Source organism: Meleagris gallopavo, chromosome 7, assembly GCF_000146605.3.
Source record: "Meleagris gallopavo isolate NT-WF06-2002-E0010 breed Aviagen turkey brand Nicholas breeding stock chromosome 7, Turkey_5.1, whole genome shotgun sequence".
Taxonomy (NCBI): Eukaryota; Metazoa; Chordata; class Aves; order Galliformes; family Phasianidae; genus Meleagris; species Meleagris gallopavo.
In genome coordinates, this window is record NC_015017.2 from 6,179,733 (window position 1) to 6,197,951 (window position 18,219).

Here is an 18,219-nt window from a genome sequence, read left to right on the forward strand (position 1 = left end):
TGTACACAATTTGCTAGACACATTTTTTCAATACCTTCTCCACAACCTTCTCGTTCTTCAGTGAGACCTTTATAAACCAGTACACCCAAAAGCAACAACTTCCTTAAAAAGAACTGGTCTGAATCAAGCACCTCTCAAATAATATTAGAATTCTTAAACATTAAAGTTTTTTTAAGACAAATCCTATATTGGATTTTCAAAAAGAAAAAAAAAGGAATAATATGGTATTGGTGTTAATTTGCTTGATTAGTCTGTGTCACACACTGGCTTCACAGATAACAAATCATTTTCACTGCGTTCAGTCCAGTCCTCTTTTCTCTAAATATACAAGTCACAAATGTAATCAAAACATTGCCCTCCAAAACAGAGGAATGATGTTATGAGGCATATTGGCCATAGAAATACTTAAAAGAAAAACAAAACAAACAACACGGCTACAACAAAATCTGTATATGATTTTTCCCAGCCAAGTAAAATGCTTAAGCACACAGTGAAGTTCCATCAGCTTGAATTAATATTCAGATGGACTTACAGGTATTCAGGTTACTATTCTTTCTGTACTCTTTCTTACTTTTCAGTAAGGCTTCATCATTGATCTCACCTGCATTCATAAGCTTGAGGAGGAGGAGACACTCCTGTGTATGTGAAAACAGTTTAAATAAAATTGTTCAAGGCTTTCTGTAAACTGTTATGCTGCAATACACAAGTGAACAGAATATTAGACTTGTACTAGCATCTCTGATGCTTCATTAAAAATAGTTGCAAAATCAAACTGGCTCAGCATTAGTATCTTGAATCTATTATTTTAGACTATCTGTTACTGTTTTTTTGTTGCTTTTTGAGAATCAAATACTGGACATAAAATTAACCTGGACAATCTACTGTGATTATTGCACCTATTTTCCTTTGTTCAGTTTTAGGTTTGATTAAGACAATACAGTATGGTATTTATACCCTAAGTTTCTATAGGCAAATGAAGTGGCTTCAGTACAAGCCAGTCTTCATAGAAACTTCCAAGAAAATATCAAATCCTTCATTCACTGATTCCCCTTGTACAAAATATTGCCAACTTTGTCTACATAGTAGAAACTCAAGAGGCAACGTCTGTATACTTATGTAAATACACATACATATATAGCTAAGTAGATAGATATATGTATGGATGTCCATACTATATCAATAGACAAAACACAAACACATGTGTATATATACATACGAAAATGAGTTGGTTTAGTTTGCATCATTCAGGAGAATATCATACTCCTAAGTTAGATTCAATCTTCTGGCCATTAAGTCGTTAAAGCAAACTTCAAGTTCATAAACTACGAGGGTGAACACCGGCATATGCAGAGTCTTTTCAGTCAACCATACAACTTTTCTGTTTTTAAAACTACACTCTCCATATCATGATAGCCTTTGCCATTTAAATGTTCACTGGTGCAGTCGTGGTTGTAGCTGTAGCCTGGAACATCACTGATTGTTGATACTGTATAGGAAACAGTGCGCATAGCATCTGAGTGGCTGAAGCTGTGCTCAAACTGGATTTTGTACTGATTCCAGTGTCTTCGCAAAACAGCTTGGACCTATGACAGGAAACAAAAACAAATGCACATAAAAACACTTGGAAAGTTAAGTCAAACTTAATTATTTGACAAATGAATGCCATAATAAATGTCTCAGAAAATAAGGTAGTAAGGCTCAATAATCCTAGGTACCTAGATGTGATATGTCACATGAGATATTCTGAAAGTATTCTGAAAGAATTAAAATGTAATTAGACATTATTTGTGCTTTTCACACCAAATTTGCTAGCTTAAGAAGGAGTAGCAGCAACACCATGTTCTAGTTTTTCCCCTGTGGGTTGAAATGAAATGTGGACAGACAAGATTAAAGTTAAAAAAAAAGATAATTTCTGTTCATCCTTACATTAAGGATGCAACTGTAGCAACTGCAAATTCTCATACAGTCCAGATACCATAAATTATTTCTGCTACGGTTCTGATACAAGAAAGCCTTTATTAATTTCTGACTACTACTTCATCAAATGACTAGAAAGACTATTTCCTGAACGCCGCATTTCTACCAGAGTTAAAAATAATGATGATAAAATAGCTCAAGGCCCCAGCTTGTTTACATGTCTCCACAGAAAGGATGTTATGTTTATCACAGACTTCCTCTCCTACATTATGCTTAAACACCTGCGCATGTGTGATAGATGAAGTGTCACATAGATTAAATTCACACGGGATCAGTTTTTAGTCAAGATGCCAAGTAAGGAATGCTAAGAATGGCAATAGCTACTGTTATTTTATTCAAAATATCTTTTTTGAAATACCAGCTTTTCAAATGATTGCCTACAGATCATGAGTATTTTGTTTCCTCTTCAGCAAAACTTTGCGCCCAACCGCCAGCAACACTGAGAATCTTTCCTGCACGGACTGGGGAAGTACTGCCATAAATGAAATGCTAGTCAGAAGCTGACAGTTAAATTTATCCAGCAGCGTACCCTAAATCACTGGTGTCATTATAAATTAAGCGCACAAAATAACTAACCTTCCCCCACCTAGGTATTGACATTGCAGTGGGTAAAAACTGTGTTTTCTTTACATTTTTATAACACAGTGGCTTTTTTTTCCCCTAATTTTATCTTTAAATGAAAAATAAATAAATGAAAAAGGATGTACATTTTAGACTTCCTGCATGCAGTACTGACTTCTTATCTGTCAAAACTATCAACAAAGAAAATATGAAATATCAAATGAGTTATACAAAAGATTAGTATTTTAGGGTAAAAGAGATACTCTTCTCCTAAGTTCAAAAAGCTATTTACATCCCTTTAAAATGTCTGAACATAAAATTGTCCTCCTCTGGACCCACTCCATATCTTTATTGGGCTGGAGGCCACAGGCCTGGATACAGCACTCCAGATAGAGGCTCATGAGGGGAGAGCAGAGAGGGACAATGAGGCACCCTGCTGCCACTCCTCCTTTGATGCAACCTAGAATACTGTCAGCCTTCTGGGCTGCAAGAGCACCAGTCCAGAGACAGACCACTGAGGGACACCACTCATACCTGGCCTCCACCTGACAACAACCCTCTGTGACTGTGGCCACCCAACAAATTCTTTATCCACCTAATAATCCAGGCTTCAAATTTCTCTCCCGCTCTCCAGTTAAGAGATAAGGACATAGCACGGGACCGTGTCAAAGGCCTTGCACCAGTCCAAAGAGATTGCATCAGCTGCCCTTCTTTTGTCCACCACTGTCACCACTCCATCCCTCAAAAACACAAGAGAAGAAGCTTTCTGAAAATACCAAATTGTCTGAGAAGGATGCTTTGAATTTATTTCTTGATCATAGCAATCTTTGCATTTCACTAAGTTTCATTTGTTCCAATTTTTATCGTTTCCATAGCAAAGTTCCTCAGTAAGATTAGTATCTTATTGGAGAAAGCAACAACAAGAAAAACCATCATCATGAAGAATGTTCTCTTTAGAAAGAACAGACAATCAGCATGGGATGGGAAAACTTGAACAAGTGCAACTAAATAGCTTAAACAAAGTCAGAGAACCTATTAGCAGAGTTGGGAAACAAAACATAATTGCCAGGTTGCAAAAGAAACTTATGCTGAAGGCCCGCTCCCATATATCCTCCTAGTAGCTTCAGTAATTAGTCTTAATGCAGTTGTAAACAATATTTGTAAATCAAAGGAAATCAGTCCCCACATCTCAAGAGGATTTTTGGAACTTGTGCAGGACAAGTGCCTACTGCCTATTTCTGGTCCGAAAATTCTCTGTTCAGGCTGCTTTCTCACCAGGGACAAATTGCTATAGAGAGTAATTCCTATATCGGCAAACACAGTTTCCCCTATGCCCTCTCTGGTGCCCATCACATCCTCTTGGTGCATTTCTAACTAAGCCACGTACACCTGGTATTTTTCAAAAAGCCTCTCTTTTACTGCCGAGTCAGCATTTCACCTCTGACCTTCTCTGTGTCTATTCTTGTAGGGTGTTACACCCTTTCATTTATTATTGCTACCTTCTGTGCAATCAATCATTCGTAGAAGACAGGAAGAATCAATGAGACAGCTAATTTCCACCACTGTTCATACTGCTTAACAGCATGCAGCACGCACACCTCTACAGATTATGTGACAACAGAAGACCTATTGCTCTTTTCCTCAACTTTGAGCAGTAGGACAGGGCTGTAGATTCAGCTCAGGATGGGCAACATTGTGAGAAAATATTAACCCATGTATTTTATCGAAGTAAGCAGTGTCACAAGAGTAGTTGCATGTCTCATTAATACAGATACCAACTACAGCTTAAGCATTCATACTTCCTCACCTTATTAGTAATGGCTCCTTCTGATGAGCTTCGATGACTTGCACCTTCTTTAACATACTAGTACTGTGATGTCAGTTTAACACAAATCTAATGGTTCAGTAGCCCCACCCGTCCCGCAAAAAAGAAAAAAACCCAAACCTTGCCTATTTTTATAATCTTGCAGAAATGAGACCGTAGCGTTAACCATGTTTCCAATGACTACTGGAATGAGGGGAAAAATACCACTACCAAAACCAAAAATAAAACAAAAGAACCCCAGAGCCACAAGCTTCACGTGGGTAACATAATCATACCGTAAGTACATATTATGATCTATTAATAGGTCAGTAGGAATCTTTCTACTTCCTTTTTACAGAGAAAGCTGCTACAAGCTTCTCCCATTACTGCAACCTGCATCACCCCAAAGCCAGCCCTAAGCCAACTCCAATTGGGAAGCATCACAAAGTAGTCAAGAAGCATCATACTCTGTAGATGCCGGGACATAAGCAGAACATGAGTGTCCTTAGGGAATTCCTGCCAGAGAATATAAAGTTGAAGGATTTGCACGTATGCCCTTATCTGCTGCAGAAGGTGCAGTGACAGTTGCAACAGATGTTGGCGCTGGATTTGACGGAACACCCCTAGCTACACTGTCTCGAGTATGTGGAGGTGTTTCGTGGCTACAGTCAGCACAACACTTTTTTCTTAAATGTTACTTAGTTGCTTTTCATTCTGTTGGCAGATGATTTTTTAATTCCCTTTTTGACCATTGTCTGAAAAGGCCTGCAAGCCACTCCTTGAACAGGATTTGGCTCTTAATGTTGATAGGAAACATTAAAAGCTACAGTAGCATTTGGGAAATAGTATTTAGATAAATAAACTAATACTTCTAGCATTTTCAATTGCTAGTATCTCACTGGGGATATCTTTTTTTCTGTTTTCATTCAAAGAGTTGATTCCAGTCTCAGGATTCATCTCCAAACCCCAGACTTGCTACAGAACAGCACACAAGTGTTAACACTGAAGCCATTTGGTATAGAACATAACAAGGAGTTGCTGTGACAGATGCCGATAGGGAAGGTCTTGTACACAACAGCTAAGCTACAGTATCAGGATTAGTTAAGGCATTGTTATGACAGCAACATATGATAATGGCAACAGAACACACATACGCCTACAGGCTCACATGCCAGAAGCAAAAATTTTTTGTATCTACTTTTTTTTTTTTTTTAAGCAAACATTTTTTACTAACTATATTATCATTCTCCCCATGAGCTTCCTTACTCATGCAGGCAGTTATAAAGCAACAAATCCTCTCCCCAGCAAAGCGTAATGAGTTGAAACAAGGTCAATATTGATAACTGAAGCAGTGCAATCAGAATTATAAACTTATTTAAAAAGCTTAAATTTCTGCTATATAGAAAGCAAATGGAAAGAAATGTGTAAGTGAAAAAGAAAAGACACAGGATCTAAATATTTTGTTAAAACGTCTGAATCCACTTTTTAAAATTAACCTGACCAGAGATGTTCAAGAAATTGTTCATCTGTTACCATCTGCAGGAGCTGCGGAGGAGCTCAACTTATACACTCATCAGCCCAGGGATATTCTGCTAATAATCCCTTAGTGGAACAACAATGTTTTGCTTTTCTTATGCAGCAGAATATAAAAAACATGAGTTTGTAAAATGAGGAAAATTTTCAGATGAAACAAAATCATTACCAGAGGTAGGATTAAAGTAGCCTCAGAAGACCAAGGGCGATAAAGGGCAGAGCTGAGCATTGGACAATATTGTTTCATAGAAACTGTAGATTTCAAATATTTTTGTCCACATTTTGCATTGAGACAAAGTAAATTGTCTGATTATTTTTCAAATGCCTCTTAGAAGGGAAAGAGCGTATAAAATACTTATTCTGAATATGGGAAAGTAATCAAATCAGATCTGTAATGCCTGGTGATATGTTGTTTTGAATCAAATATGTAAGCACAGACTCAAACTTGGATCTCCTTGCCATAAAACCAGATCAAAACCACTGACCCAGACCTTATAAACTGCAAAAAGAAATCACTCTTCTTCTTCTTTTCTGCCTCCTTAGCTAAAAATAATAATGACAATCACTGACACTCATACTTTTCTTGGAAAAAAAAAAAAAATCTTGAAATCACATGGAATACTCATTGCAATTCAGACAGCTTCAGATTTAAGAGAAAGAGGAGTAAGCAAGACCTATTTGAATCAAATATTAGCCATGTACTTAACATGTAAGTAAATATTACTGGTCCAATAACATTATGCAAGAACACAACATGATAAAAGAAACTAAGGATTCAGTCCTATGAAAAAACATCTGGTTACTCCCACACATCTGCTTACAGCCCCATACTGCAACTGCACTAAATGCAGAAAAAATGAACAAACAGATGTGTAAGAGTAAGGACAGCATTGTAATTGTTCCTCTGCCAGAAGAGTTGGAAAAGCCCTACTTCTTTGGTGGGATCTTTTTATTTGTTTGTTTTGGTTCTTTTTTCAAGCAAGAGTTGCAAAAATTGCAGTGAGAAATTTAGTGTGTGTGTATGCATATATATTTAGCTTTTCTAGTATGTTTATCTTTAACACTAAGGCCCTATAAGTTATTCTCAAACGTAAAGCTTAGTTGACAAGACCTTAATCTATTCCAGTTAACAGAAGTAACTTAGTAGTTGCCACAAGGATCTGTTCAATATATTAATGAAACAGTGCAATTTTCTGGCACAAGAATAAAGAAGTTAGTTGTTGGAATTAACTAATCATGACTTTTCAGACGTACACTTCTTATTCAAGACATTTTGAACCATGCCAAGCACAACGAGGTATTAAGTTCTGTTTGTAAGTATATTTTTCAGATGTGCAATCTCCTTAATTGCTAGAATATAAAAAATCTGTATATGCAAAATCATACAATAAAAACTATTACTTTACCTCTCCGTTGAAGAAGCAGAAAATTGTAGCGACCAGTAGACCCTGTAAAATTAAGATAACCTTCTTTATTTCACATGCATGTGGATTTTTTCAGGTTTGTAATACAATTAGAGGTTACTGATACAATTCCTATATACATAGCAAACAAAATATTTTTACAAATCTTAAGAAGTCTGTGTATAGTTTCTAAGAATACCCTACAAAAAAGTAGTAGAGCATAGTATGTTTCTTTCCTTCAGAGAAAAGAAAATTCAGTATACTGAGAAAGCTGAAGTTGCATAAAGGTCTTTACAAACTAAAATAAGAGAATAATTTGTCCTTTATTTGCTTCATATGCCAACAGCTATTCTAGCTCAAGTGAGCAAAAAATATTTAATTCCTACCTGGTAATGCATAAGGATGTGCATCACATATTCATAGACTTCCTCAGTGATTCGACCTTCAGGTCGCCATGGAAACAGCACAAATTCAATGCCAAGCAGGGGAACCAGAATGAGGGTAGCTCGTACTGCTTTCATGTATAGGTTGGATTCTGCCTTGTGGGTATCTTTCAGCTTGGTTATGAGTACACGGACAATATTTAACAGAAAGAAAAGATTCACCTGTTGGAAAAGAAAAGGACACTGAAGCTATTCTGAAAATAATTTGCAGACTACGTGGGGACACTAAGAGCCAGACTACTCAAAAAGTCATGTACTGCATAGAAAATATTCTGGCTATACAATAAGCAAAAGTTAACACTCTCTGAAAACATTTTGAAGAGAATGAGGCTGACTGAGCTCTGACATCTAATTCCAGAGCCTCTTCTTCTACCCTTTTAAGCAAGTGTCAATCCGGGTTATTCTTCCAGTGTTTACAATCCATATGCCATTTTCTGTGCTGTTACAGTAACAGTACAAATCCAAACGATGCTCATGAGAAATTTGAAGTGCAGCTTCTGAAGAACAGAATGGCAGTTGCTAACTTGTAAAAAAGAATGAATAGAAATGAACTGCTGGCCGTGACTGATGCACAAGTATCATCTTAAGGAAGACCACAGGTACAAGCCAATATACCCAAAGCTCTGACACGCAGTGCAAAGTTGAAGACACTTTCTATCTTGTTTCCAGTTGTGTATTTTAACAGCCGTATATGAGCTTTAATGATGTTCTTTGGAGAGCTTCTGGGAAAAGGTAGGCAAAGCACATGGATATAAGCACAGCATCTGTAATCATAGTCTGATTGAAATTAGCTCCTAAAAATTCAGTGATCCATTAGCAATGTAACACACAACTTGAGCACAGGTCTCTGCAGATGACATCCTTACAGCAATGTAAAAATCTGCCTCTACATGGTTTAAGATCTACCCTTTCTTGTCTATTTAGACCTCAGTAATCAGTTAGATCTATCTTAGAAGCTTGAATTTGAAAACATAAACATTTTTCGTTATTATCGTGATTTTATATTAAAAACAGTTGAATTTATCTTGACCCTTCTGTCTAAAGACTTCAATTCATTTTTACAGTTTAAAAAGCAGTAACATAACCATAACATGCTTTTAACATTTCAACGTAGAAGGGGGGAAAAACACCATTCTATTTTGAAGACCTAGAGTAATAATCTGAAAGGTTATCCTGAGTGCCACCGAATTAAGTGAACTATATCAAATGCTTACAATTTGATTTTGGCAAAATGATTTTAAAAAGTCTCCTGTTTTATACCAAAGGAAAGAAACTGATCTGGGCATTATGTATTTATTAAGAGATTATGCCTTTTAGGTTGGTCCAGTAAAGAATAACATTCTCCCATCTTTGTATTTTAAAACGCTTCTATATCCTTTTTCTTTTTTTCCCCCTTTTTTTTTTCAACTATGAATATGAATTCACAGGTATCCATACTAAATCTCATTCGGCATGTTAGCACTCATTATCAACCAGAAAAGCAATAGGTTCACATACATATGTGCGTATACACACATCATTTGCAACAGTCTAAGAATGCAAATCACTAGAGAAACAGCAATGGTAGGGTTGTATTTTAATCCAACGTGAAACAATGGCAACGCCCTAGAGACACTACACTCAAGCCACCATAAAACAACAGCTAAAGGCACCCTGAAGAGAGCTCAGCCAATCCAAGCACCTTGCCCAAGGACACAAGAGGCAAGATAATGCTGCCTAGATTCCCACTACGGAAGGCAGAGAAGTAGAGCCTAGTTCAATTTATCTCCTCTTGAGATAAATTGTCTTTCTCGTCAACAGTTACATAGAGAAAACAAGGGAAGAGGGGGAAGAAAGAAATCATCAAAAAGATAAAGTCCCTCCTACAATAAATAGGTGTTCCTGGTCTAGCAAGCCTCTGCCTCTCTGGAGTACAAGTACAAACAGGGAAGCCAACCCAGACCACGTGTGTCTTCATGTTCTCCACAACCCTGGCAGAATTCCTCTCATGTCAATTACGGTTTTCATGATAGACAGCTCTGTATTGTTACAGCAACATGGCCCTTGACAGACATGTTATGTTATTTATATTCTACTTACATGCTATTTAAATCATTTTAGCAGGAAATCGTTTAACATAGGAAACTACTGCATTCATTCTGGAATATTCCAACTACCTCTTGGCTTTGTTTAAGCAACCAAGGTCTTTTGGTTCTCTCTCAAGGGATTCATTAAGATTTTATGCAGCCCACGATTCTCATCCAACTCCCTGTGGCACACGCAGACAATAAATCCACACTCCATTTCTAAATTTAATCTCACTTAAATTACTAGCAGAGAATCAGGCTCTCTCAGAATTTTCACCCCTCTTGTGCTTTGGTAGCATAACGAATCCCTATAATACTGTCCTTAGAATGCTAACTGAGGATGAAAGTAGCAGCAGATATAAGTAAATACCACTCAGAAAATTATTTCATTTGTAAATGCACAAAATTTTTCTGATTTTTTATTTACCTACCAAAAACAACCACAACAACCACCACCAACCATTAAAATAAACACATTCAGTGCTTGCAAGTAAACATCAGGATAGAAAAATGAGACAAAAAATAGGATCCACTTAAGAAGAGCATTATGAGAGTTAGTAAAAGTACATATAACCAATGTATAGGGAGCAAGTATAAGGACAAACCAAATCCTTACTGAAAAGAATAAGTCTTGATTTGAGCGAGATAGAGAGTAGATCTTTGCACTTAAGGAAAAATAGGCCAATGGAACTACTTTAAGGTATTTTATCATCAGATTGACTGTTATGGTTAGCAAAGCCTCAGAGGAGTCCTGTTGTGCCAGCTGCAGCATGAACACACAGAAAAGTACTGGCAGCTGCACAGTGACACGAACATCGATCCAGGCAAGTGAACAGACAGAAACAAAGGCAGGGAAGGGAATCCTAGATGAAGTGCTGGAGCCTATGCTAGGAACTCGGTAGAACTTTAGGTTCTGCCTTCAGAGCCGTTGTTATGTGCAGTCTCTGACTTGCAGTTCCTGATTTAAAAATTCCCCAGGTCTCTGATATTTCTACTTCTGTCCAATGTACAGTTTGTGCTTAGCCCTACTGGTTTAAATACTGCTTAAATTAATTCTTGGTTGCTATAAACAAATCATTGTTGGATCCATAAACAAATATTCTTACACACTAATGGTGCGCATTGCTTGCTTTTAATACAGGTATGCAGCTTCAGATCTAAGCCTATCTGAGCCTGGCTTCCTTGGGCCATGCACCTGTATGTGCTCATGAAGACATGTTTTATACCCAACTTACATACATTCCCTAGGCTGAGCGCATGAATGCTAGGCTTTCAATTTCTTGAACCAAGTCCAGCTTAAATTCATGAAACAGGTCAGTGACAAAAGCAGAAACAAACTGGGGCTCCTGAACTTCCTTCTAGTACAAAATCACTAGATGTCAGTCTAAGACACTGGTAAGACCCTCATACATAGTTTTACTGCTGGACAAAATAACCATTCCTTGCATATTATTTATACAAATAATGGCATAGCTAAATAAAAATCTGTTATTTTAGTGGTGCCAAAGCTAACTAAAACACTAGCATATCCAACTCTGAAATCTCCCTCTACTTTTATCAGTATTTGTCTACTGTAATCATACAATCATAGAATGGGTTGGGTTGCAAGGGACCTTTAAGATTGCCTAGTTCCAACTCCCTCCTATAGGCAGGGACACCTCCCAATACGACCAGGTTGCTCACAGCCTCATCTCCCTGGAACCCCCCGGAGCCTTCTCCAGGCTGAAGAGCCCCTGGTCCCTCAGCCTGTCCTCTTAGGAAAGGTGCTCCAGCCCTCTGATCATCTTTGTGGTCCTCCTCTGGACTCACTCCAACAGCTTTAAGTCCTTCTTGTATTGGGGACCCCAGAACTAGACATAGTACTCCAGGTGTGGTCCCACATGAGCAGAGTAGAGGGGCAGAATCACCTCCCTCAACCTGCTGGTCACACTTCTATTGATGCAATCCAGGATACGGTTGGCCTTCTAGGCTGCAAGTGCACACTGCAGACTCACGCTGAATCTTTCATCAACTGACACTCGAAAAGGGCCCACCTCTCAACCCTGACAAGGTCCTTCTGGTTAGCATCCCTACTCTCTAAGCGCGTCAACTGCACCACTCAGCTTGGTACCGTCTGCAAACTTACTGTAATAACTAACATCACTCTCTACTGTTTCATTCTCACTCTATTTCTTTAATTGTGGCTGCTTAGGCAAACATAAACAATTAAATGAGCAACTGAAGACAACACCAATCAAAAAGCAATTTAGGTCTGCTCCCATCTGCAGATTCTTTGGCAGGGATCTGGTCATAGTTGTGTAATAGCAGGGACCAGCATTTTTGTTGCTAACATTATGTAATTGTAGGATTTTTCAGTAATGTACAAGACTTAAAGACCTAATCCCCATTGGCTTTTGCCAATTTTTTCCAGCACCCCCTTGACAATTCTCTTCATGCCCTTTGAGATCTTCCTCCTGCAAATAGAAACTGTGTCTTTTCCCTTGTTATCTAATTTGCAGTTTAATATTGTTACCTAAACTTCTACTAAAGCAGGTCATGCTTAGTAAAGTGTGAAAATTGTATCTGGCAAGCAAGCTGGGAAGCAAATGAGGGTTCTGTTCACCAAGTCTGAACACATGCATTTCATCTTCTGTCTTATCTCTGGCCTATCTTTTCTGAATCAAAGTATTAATTTTTTTGTTACCTAAAAGAAAAATAAATAAATAAATCTTTTATGGTATTGTCACATTACACATGTCACAGGCAAGATGTGTACTCATGTCTAATCTGTCATTCTTTTCTGCTTTTCAAATATATCTGCTGATTGCACTGAGGTGAGAAACATGCAGTACACAAAAAATATACGAAAATCAAACGTATACTTATTTGTAAATTGCAAAGACAATGGATAGGGATACTGCCAAAATCAATCACACACAGCAGATCATTATGCTCCTAATAAAACCAAAAGACATTCTTAGTGTTGCCTTGAGTGGAAAGAAGACTTGATAGTTTTGGACTGATCCTATACGAGCATCTGAAGTAAGCAGGATCCTTACCACTGTTTCAGTATGATTTTGTTGAGGCCACTGCTGGAAAGGAGAAAGCGATCTTAAATACTAAGTCAATTAGTAAAGAGTGGTATCATTCTCACACTGCAGTTTTTGTTTTTGTTTTTTTTTTTCTGCTGTTGTTTAAGCAATTATATCTCAGCTTTCAAGAGCTTTTCTAAAGCAACAGATCTGTGAAGTGACACCTACACAGAGGAAGTAATGATCCCACATTACAATGAAAGGTGAAATACGGTGCCGTTCAAGTCAGCAAAAAATAATATTGCTTTCTGAGAAGACAAGATTTCATCTTCTGTGTACAATGAAGAGAAGAAAAGTTTACAGGATTTAGATCTAGTTCTAGCTTTAAAAATTAAAGTACTAGTTAACCTGTCTTTAAGACAACATGTGTGGACAACCTAACAGAGCAAGGTATTATCAGTAACATGTCAAGGGCCATAGATCTCAATAATATCATGGAGACTACCTCTGGCTTCCTGAGCAGAGGATCTCAGATGTGTCATGGTGTCAAAATGATCTACAAAATATACATTCACCAGTCAACTTCACTGTGACTGAAACGGAATCACAAGAACCACTGCATTTATGTAACAGTCTTCAGAGCAATTTCTCTTATGCATATAAGTGCCCCATGAACATCCAAAAACATTTAAAAGCAGACGAAGTTCATACAGATCAGAAACCAAAGTGTTTCTAAAGGTTACTTAAAGTTATCATTCTTAATTTCCTTGCACAAACTCAAAGTCATAACGAAAATCATTACACACACATTTAATATCTTTGCGAGATGAGCTTCAAGCTTCTGTTTAGTATGTCTATGTTAGCATTTTCTTTTATTATGAACTTATTTCGATTTAGAAATTAACTAGTGACTGAATTTATTTGGTTAAATTCAATCTTAGAATAATTTAAATATAACATTGATTTAAGTAAAGTGAAGTCTTAAATTACTTCAAATTTATTTATTCAGTAGCAAAGATTTGTATAACAGCTCCATAGAAAGGCCAAGACATAGGTTAAATGGGAATCCTGTAAATGAGTGACTGTTAGGAAAGAGCCTAAAACTACTTCATAAGCCACCAAGAACAATTTTAAAAAGTCAAGTAAGAAAAATTATTTGAAAAATGCCTACCAATAGAGCAGCACAAATAGGGCCGTGGATGATGTACAGCAAATGAGTATCAGAGCTGATCCAACAGCTAGGGAAAAGAAGCAAGGAAAGAAAAACATTTGGTATTTTGTTATCAGTTCTATTCCTTATTCTTCTCCTTAAACTGAAAATAATCATTTTGAAAGGCAATTTGAGATTCTACTTACTTGTCATTATAATACAAGCTTCGAGCAACAGCATGTATGCAGGCAGGGATCAATGGAAAACCTGCGAATACAAAACATTTTCTTAATATATAAACTTATTAGCCAATAAATAAATAGTTAACTCAACTTGCATCTTTTGCAGAGATCCTCCACCTCATCCAAATTATTTGTAAGTACAGAGCAAAAAAAGGATCAATCCAGTTTCTATTTTCCCAGATACACTAGAGAGGAGTGTATTAAACCTTATTCTCACTCTCCTATCCAAAAATCCATATCAATGTATAGAAAGAAAAGACAAATCAAAATTTATAATTATTTAGAATGCAACAATTAATATTAACACAGATGGTTTTCTGTAAATTTGCTACACTCTGCAGTAATGCTCAATGCTAAGTAAGATAAGTATACATATGTCTGTAACTGTATATAAATAACATGATTAACAATGTTAACTATGTTCGTCCTGGTGTTTTCTGGGTATCCCTAAGACAACATTCCTTGCAAAAATAAAGAAATAAAATTAAACAGGCTAGAAATCTGGCATGTACAAAATTTAAAAGAATAGTTATTTGAGGTGCTTCCCATCCTGGTGATACCTATTTTTTAGAAACCACTGAGTACAGGTTAGCTCAGCCTCATCTCAGCTGTGTCCACTGTGGTACAGCCAGTGACACAGGCACCGAATCACGCTCTAGCTGAATGTGCCCATGCAATAAGCTGAGGAAAAAGTCCTCACTCGCACTTTGTGCATATGCTGTTCTACAGTATCTGAAACCACCAGGTTTGGCTTGTTAATTCTAACACGGACATTACTTCAGGTTGTTAGCTACAGCTACTCTGTATTTGCAGAGTGAACAATACAGGTCAAATGGAACCGCTGGAAAAATAAGTTCTTAGCCATTCAGTTTTGACCCTCCACCCTAGACATGGCAAGACTTCTCTGAAAACAAACATTCATTCCTGAATAAATATCTTCAGATGAGGAACAATGAATAATTACTTCTTAATGTCTTTTTATAAGAGACTATTTTCTCTGTACAAAGGAGGAGTCACTTCCTGACAAAAGAAACAATCTCTCTTTCAGCAAAGATAGAGCTACATACAACTTCCTATATTCATATTTCTAGGCCTGTTAAAACATAACAGACAAAGAAGAAGGGCACGTTGTCATTGTTCAAATCTACCTCAGAGAAGCAACAGGACAACTGTTCAATTGCTCATGAAAAGGAGTTAAAGATAGCAATGGCTGAAAATACAGTGTGAAATTGCATACCCCAACCAAGAAGGTAATACCACATCAAGTGCTGTTTCTCAGCAAAAACAGCCACCACAATAAGAGTATGCAGGTAAATGCCTTCGCATAGCATCCAGAAGTAGTTGCAACCCATTAGGTACAGGTAGATAAACATTGACACTTTGCAGCTAACCTGTAGAAAAGAAAGCACAGTACAATATAAATTCTTAATTTGCTAAAATCACACAGAGAAGTACTTGGAAAAAATATTTTATTTTATAGATTTAAAATTCCATATTTTATAGTCACTCTATTTTAGCTAAGCAAATATAAGAAGCAAACATCCTCAGTGTGCTTGATTAATTGGGTTGGAAGGAACCTTAAAGATCATCTAATTCGAACCCCGCTGCAACCACGGGCAGGACTGCCAACCACCAGATCAGGCTGCCCAGGGTCTCATCCTCCTGGCCTTGAACCCCTCCAGGGATGGGGCTGATGACCACAGCACTCTGGTTGTGACCAATTATTTATCCATTTAATCGTCCACCCTTCAAAATCCATCTCTCTCCAGTTTAGAGACAAGAATGCGGTGTGGGACCATGTCCAAAGACTTGCACAAACCCAAGTGGATGACATCATTTGCCCTTCCTTTGTCCACCACAACTCAATAAGGCTTTACCGTGTTCTGCTACTTCACATATTAATGATTATTAGCAGCTAACTCAAGCCTGTTTTTCAGCATTTTTATGAGCTTTCACAGAAGAGAGAATTGATCTTTTTCCAGAAGCTGTTGGAATCAGGTATTTTTACCCCGTCACAGAATTAAAACTTATCTTCCACGTCTAATTAAAAATAAAGCCATAGTTAGGGATCTGTATGTGCATTTCAGCTCCTAGCCTTGCAGGAGTGGCTACTCATTCACACTTAACGCAATAAGAGAGAGACAAAAAGAATTTTCATTTCAACTCAAGATTGAAAGCAAAAGCCCTAAAAAAGTTGCTGAGAGAGCCAAAATACACTACCAAATTTCAGCTGTCACAACCTCACTGACATCACGAGAACAGGCTACTTTCTTGCAGTTGTTTCAGTGTATAAGTCATCTGTACAAATTCAGAAGAGTACTTCAGTACACTTAGTCTCTGAGGCTGCTTTATTATTTTACAACCTTAAACGTGAAGTGCCCAAATCACTGTTTGACATCTGTTGCAATACGTAGCATGGATGCATTATTATTGAACATTTTGCCCTTGCTTTACACAACATTTCATCAACTATACATGCTTCATTTATCCCTTCTACATCACTGAAATTTTTCACATACAAATCAACAAAGCTGCCAGATATACTTTCACTTACTGGATTAGCTGCAACTAATTCCTGATTGTTGGCAATTGCAGTCAGTGAAATTATTGTTACAACAGAGTTGCAAACAAAAGAGAAAAAGAGATTTTTATGTAGGGTAATCCTTTGGCAACTCAAACTCCTAGAAAAGAGAAAGAAGAACAAATGAATACACAAGGGGACAGCTATGCGTAATTGGGGACAACTCTGAAATTTTGTAATACTAAAGCTCTTTATTATGTACTCTTACATCAACTCTTTCTTCAACTCCAGTCCAAATTTAATAGAATGATGTGAAAGGCAATACCTTCCCTTAATCTCTAGTTCATTTGACAACAAGAGGAAAACAAATATGTTCAGTTCAAATACATTTACAACTAAGGACTTGCATAACAGTTTTTACCTAAAAATAATTTGGATACAGGTAATAACACGTTTCTGAAAACATTTTGCTTTTGTTAGTGTCTGATGACCTTCCAACTCAACATCACAACCAAGCTTGAGGAAGCTGTGTCAGTCTACGTTTCAATTTACTCACATCTGCCAAGATTTTTGGAGGGCAATTCTATTTTACTCACATTATTGGTCCCTTTTCTTCCGCAATCCTATAGCTAGAGATACCCAAATAAGTGAAGGAGTGAAAAATATTATCTTGGCTTATGTATAATCAAGTTATAAACAGAGTATGAAAGTCATAAAATACAATATGCAAAATGTTTGTGTTTATTTTCAACATTTCTTTTGAAACTTGCAATAGCATGTAAGACTAAAATATATTTTGAAGGGCTATTAAAAAAAATAATAATGCTTAATTACACCATTGTGAGACAGCATAGTTTTATCCTACTGATGATGTATTGTTGTAATCCCAGCTATTAATCCTGCTCAGAATGAAAGAAACCACAGGTCCAGACAATTGATGTACGTACTTGGCTGAAGAGCCACTGGAGTGAGGCTGCCATCTGTGAGATTATGACTGAACACCTCTAAGTCTGAATTCCCCCCTAAATGTAGCAATACTGCAGTGCTGAGGCACCTTGCTGGGCTTGCAATAGCCAGCCACTTTAGCTGCCAGTGCAGAGTAAATGGAAGGGGGAAATGGTTTGAGACTCAAAGAGGATAGATTTAGGTTGGATATAAGGAAAAAATCTTTTACAGGGAGGGTGGTGAGGCAGTGGAACAGGTTGCCCAGAGAGGTGGTTCATGCCCCATCCCTGGAGACTTTCAAGGCGAGGTTGGATCAGGCTCTGGGCAACCTGATCTAGCTGAAAGGAAGTTGGACTAGATGGTCTTCAAGGTCCCTTCCTACTGTAAGGATTCTACAATTCTGTGATTCTCAATTATACCCAACACTGAGCATAGGAATAGCAAATCTAACAGTGTCATTACAAGAGATAGGAGTGCTGTTCATTCAAGTTTTCCAAAGAAACTGATTTTTTCTAACAAACATCGAACAAAATTGGAGTTTCTGCAAATCTCACCTTGGAGCC

General features: G+C 37.3%; 1 protein-coding gene across 2 annotated transcripts in view; it reads right to left on the reverse strand.

Annotated features, from left to right (window-relative positions):
• Positions 1 to 204: 204 nt before the first annotated feature.
• The window catches only part of CALCRL (calcitonin receptor like receptor), a 64,023-nt gene continuing 46,008 nt past the window's right edge, over positions 205 to 18,219 (reverse strand). For both annotated transcript variants that reach the window (XM_010713340.3, XM_031554129.1), the window contains 7 exons: positions 16,745 to 16,871; positions 15,428 to 15,581; positions 14,155 to 14,215; positions 13,970 to 14,036; positions 7,665 to 7,883; positions 7,282 to 7,323; positions 205 to 1,583 (listed from right to left, as the gene is read on the reverse strand). In XM_010713340.3, the coding sequence (XP_010711642.1) occupies positions 1,362 to 1,583; positions 7,282 to 7,323; positions 7,665 to 7,883; positions 13,970 to 14,036; positions 14,155 to 14,215; positions 15,428 to 15,581; positions 16,745 to 16,871 (892 nt within the window). In that variant the 3' untranslated portion in view covers positions 205 to 1,361. The remainder of the gene's footprint in view (positions 1,584 to 7,281; positions 7,324 to 7,664; positions 7,884 to 13,969; positions 14,037 to 14,154; positions 14,216 to 15,427; positions 15,582 to 16,744; positions 16,872 to 18,219) is intronic.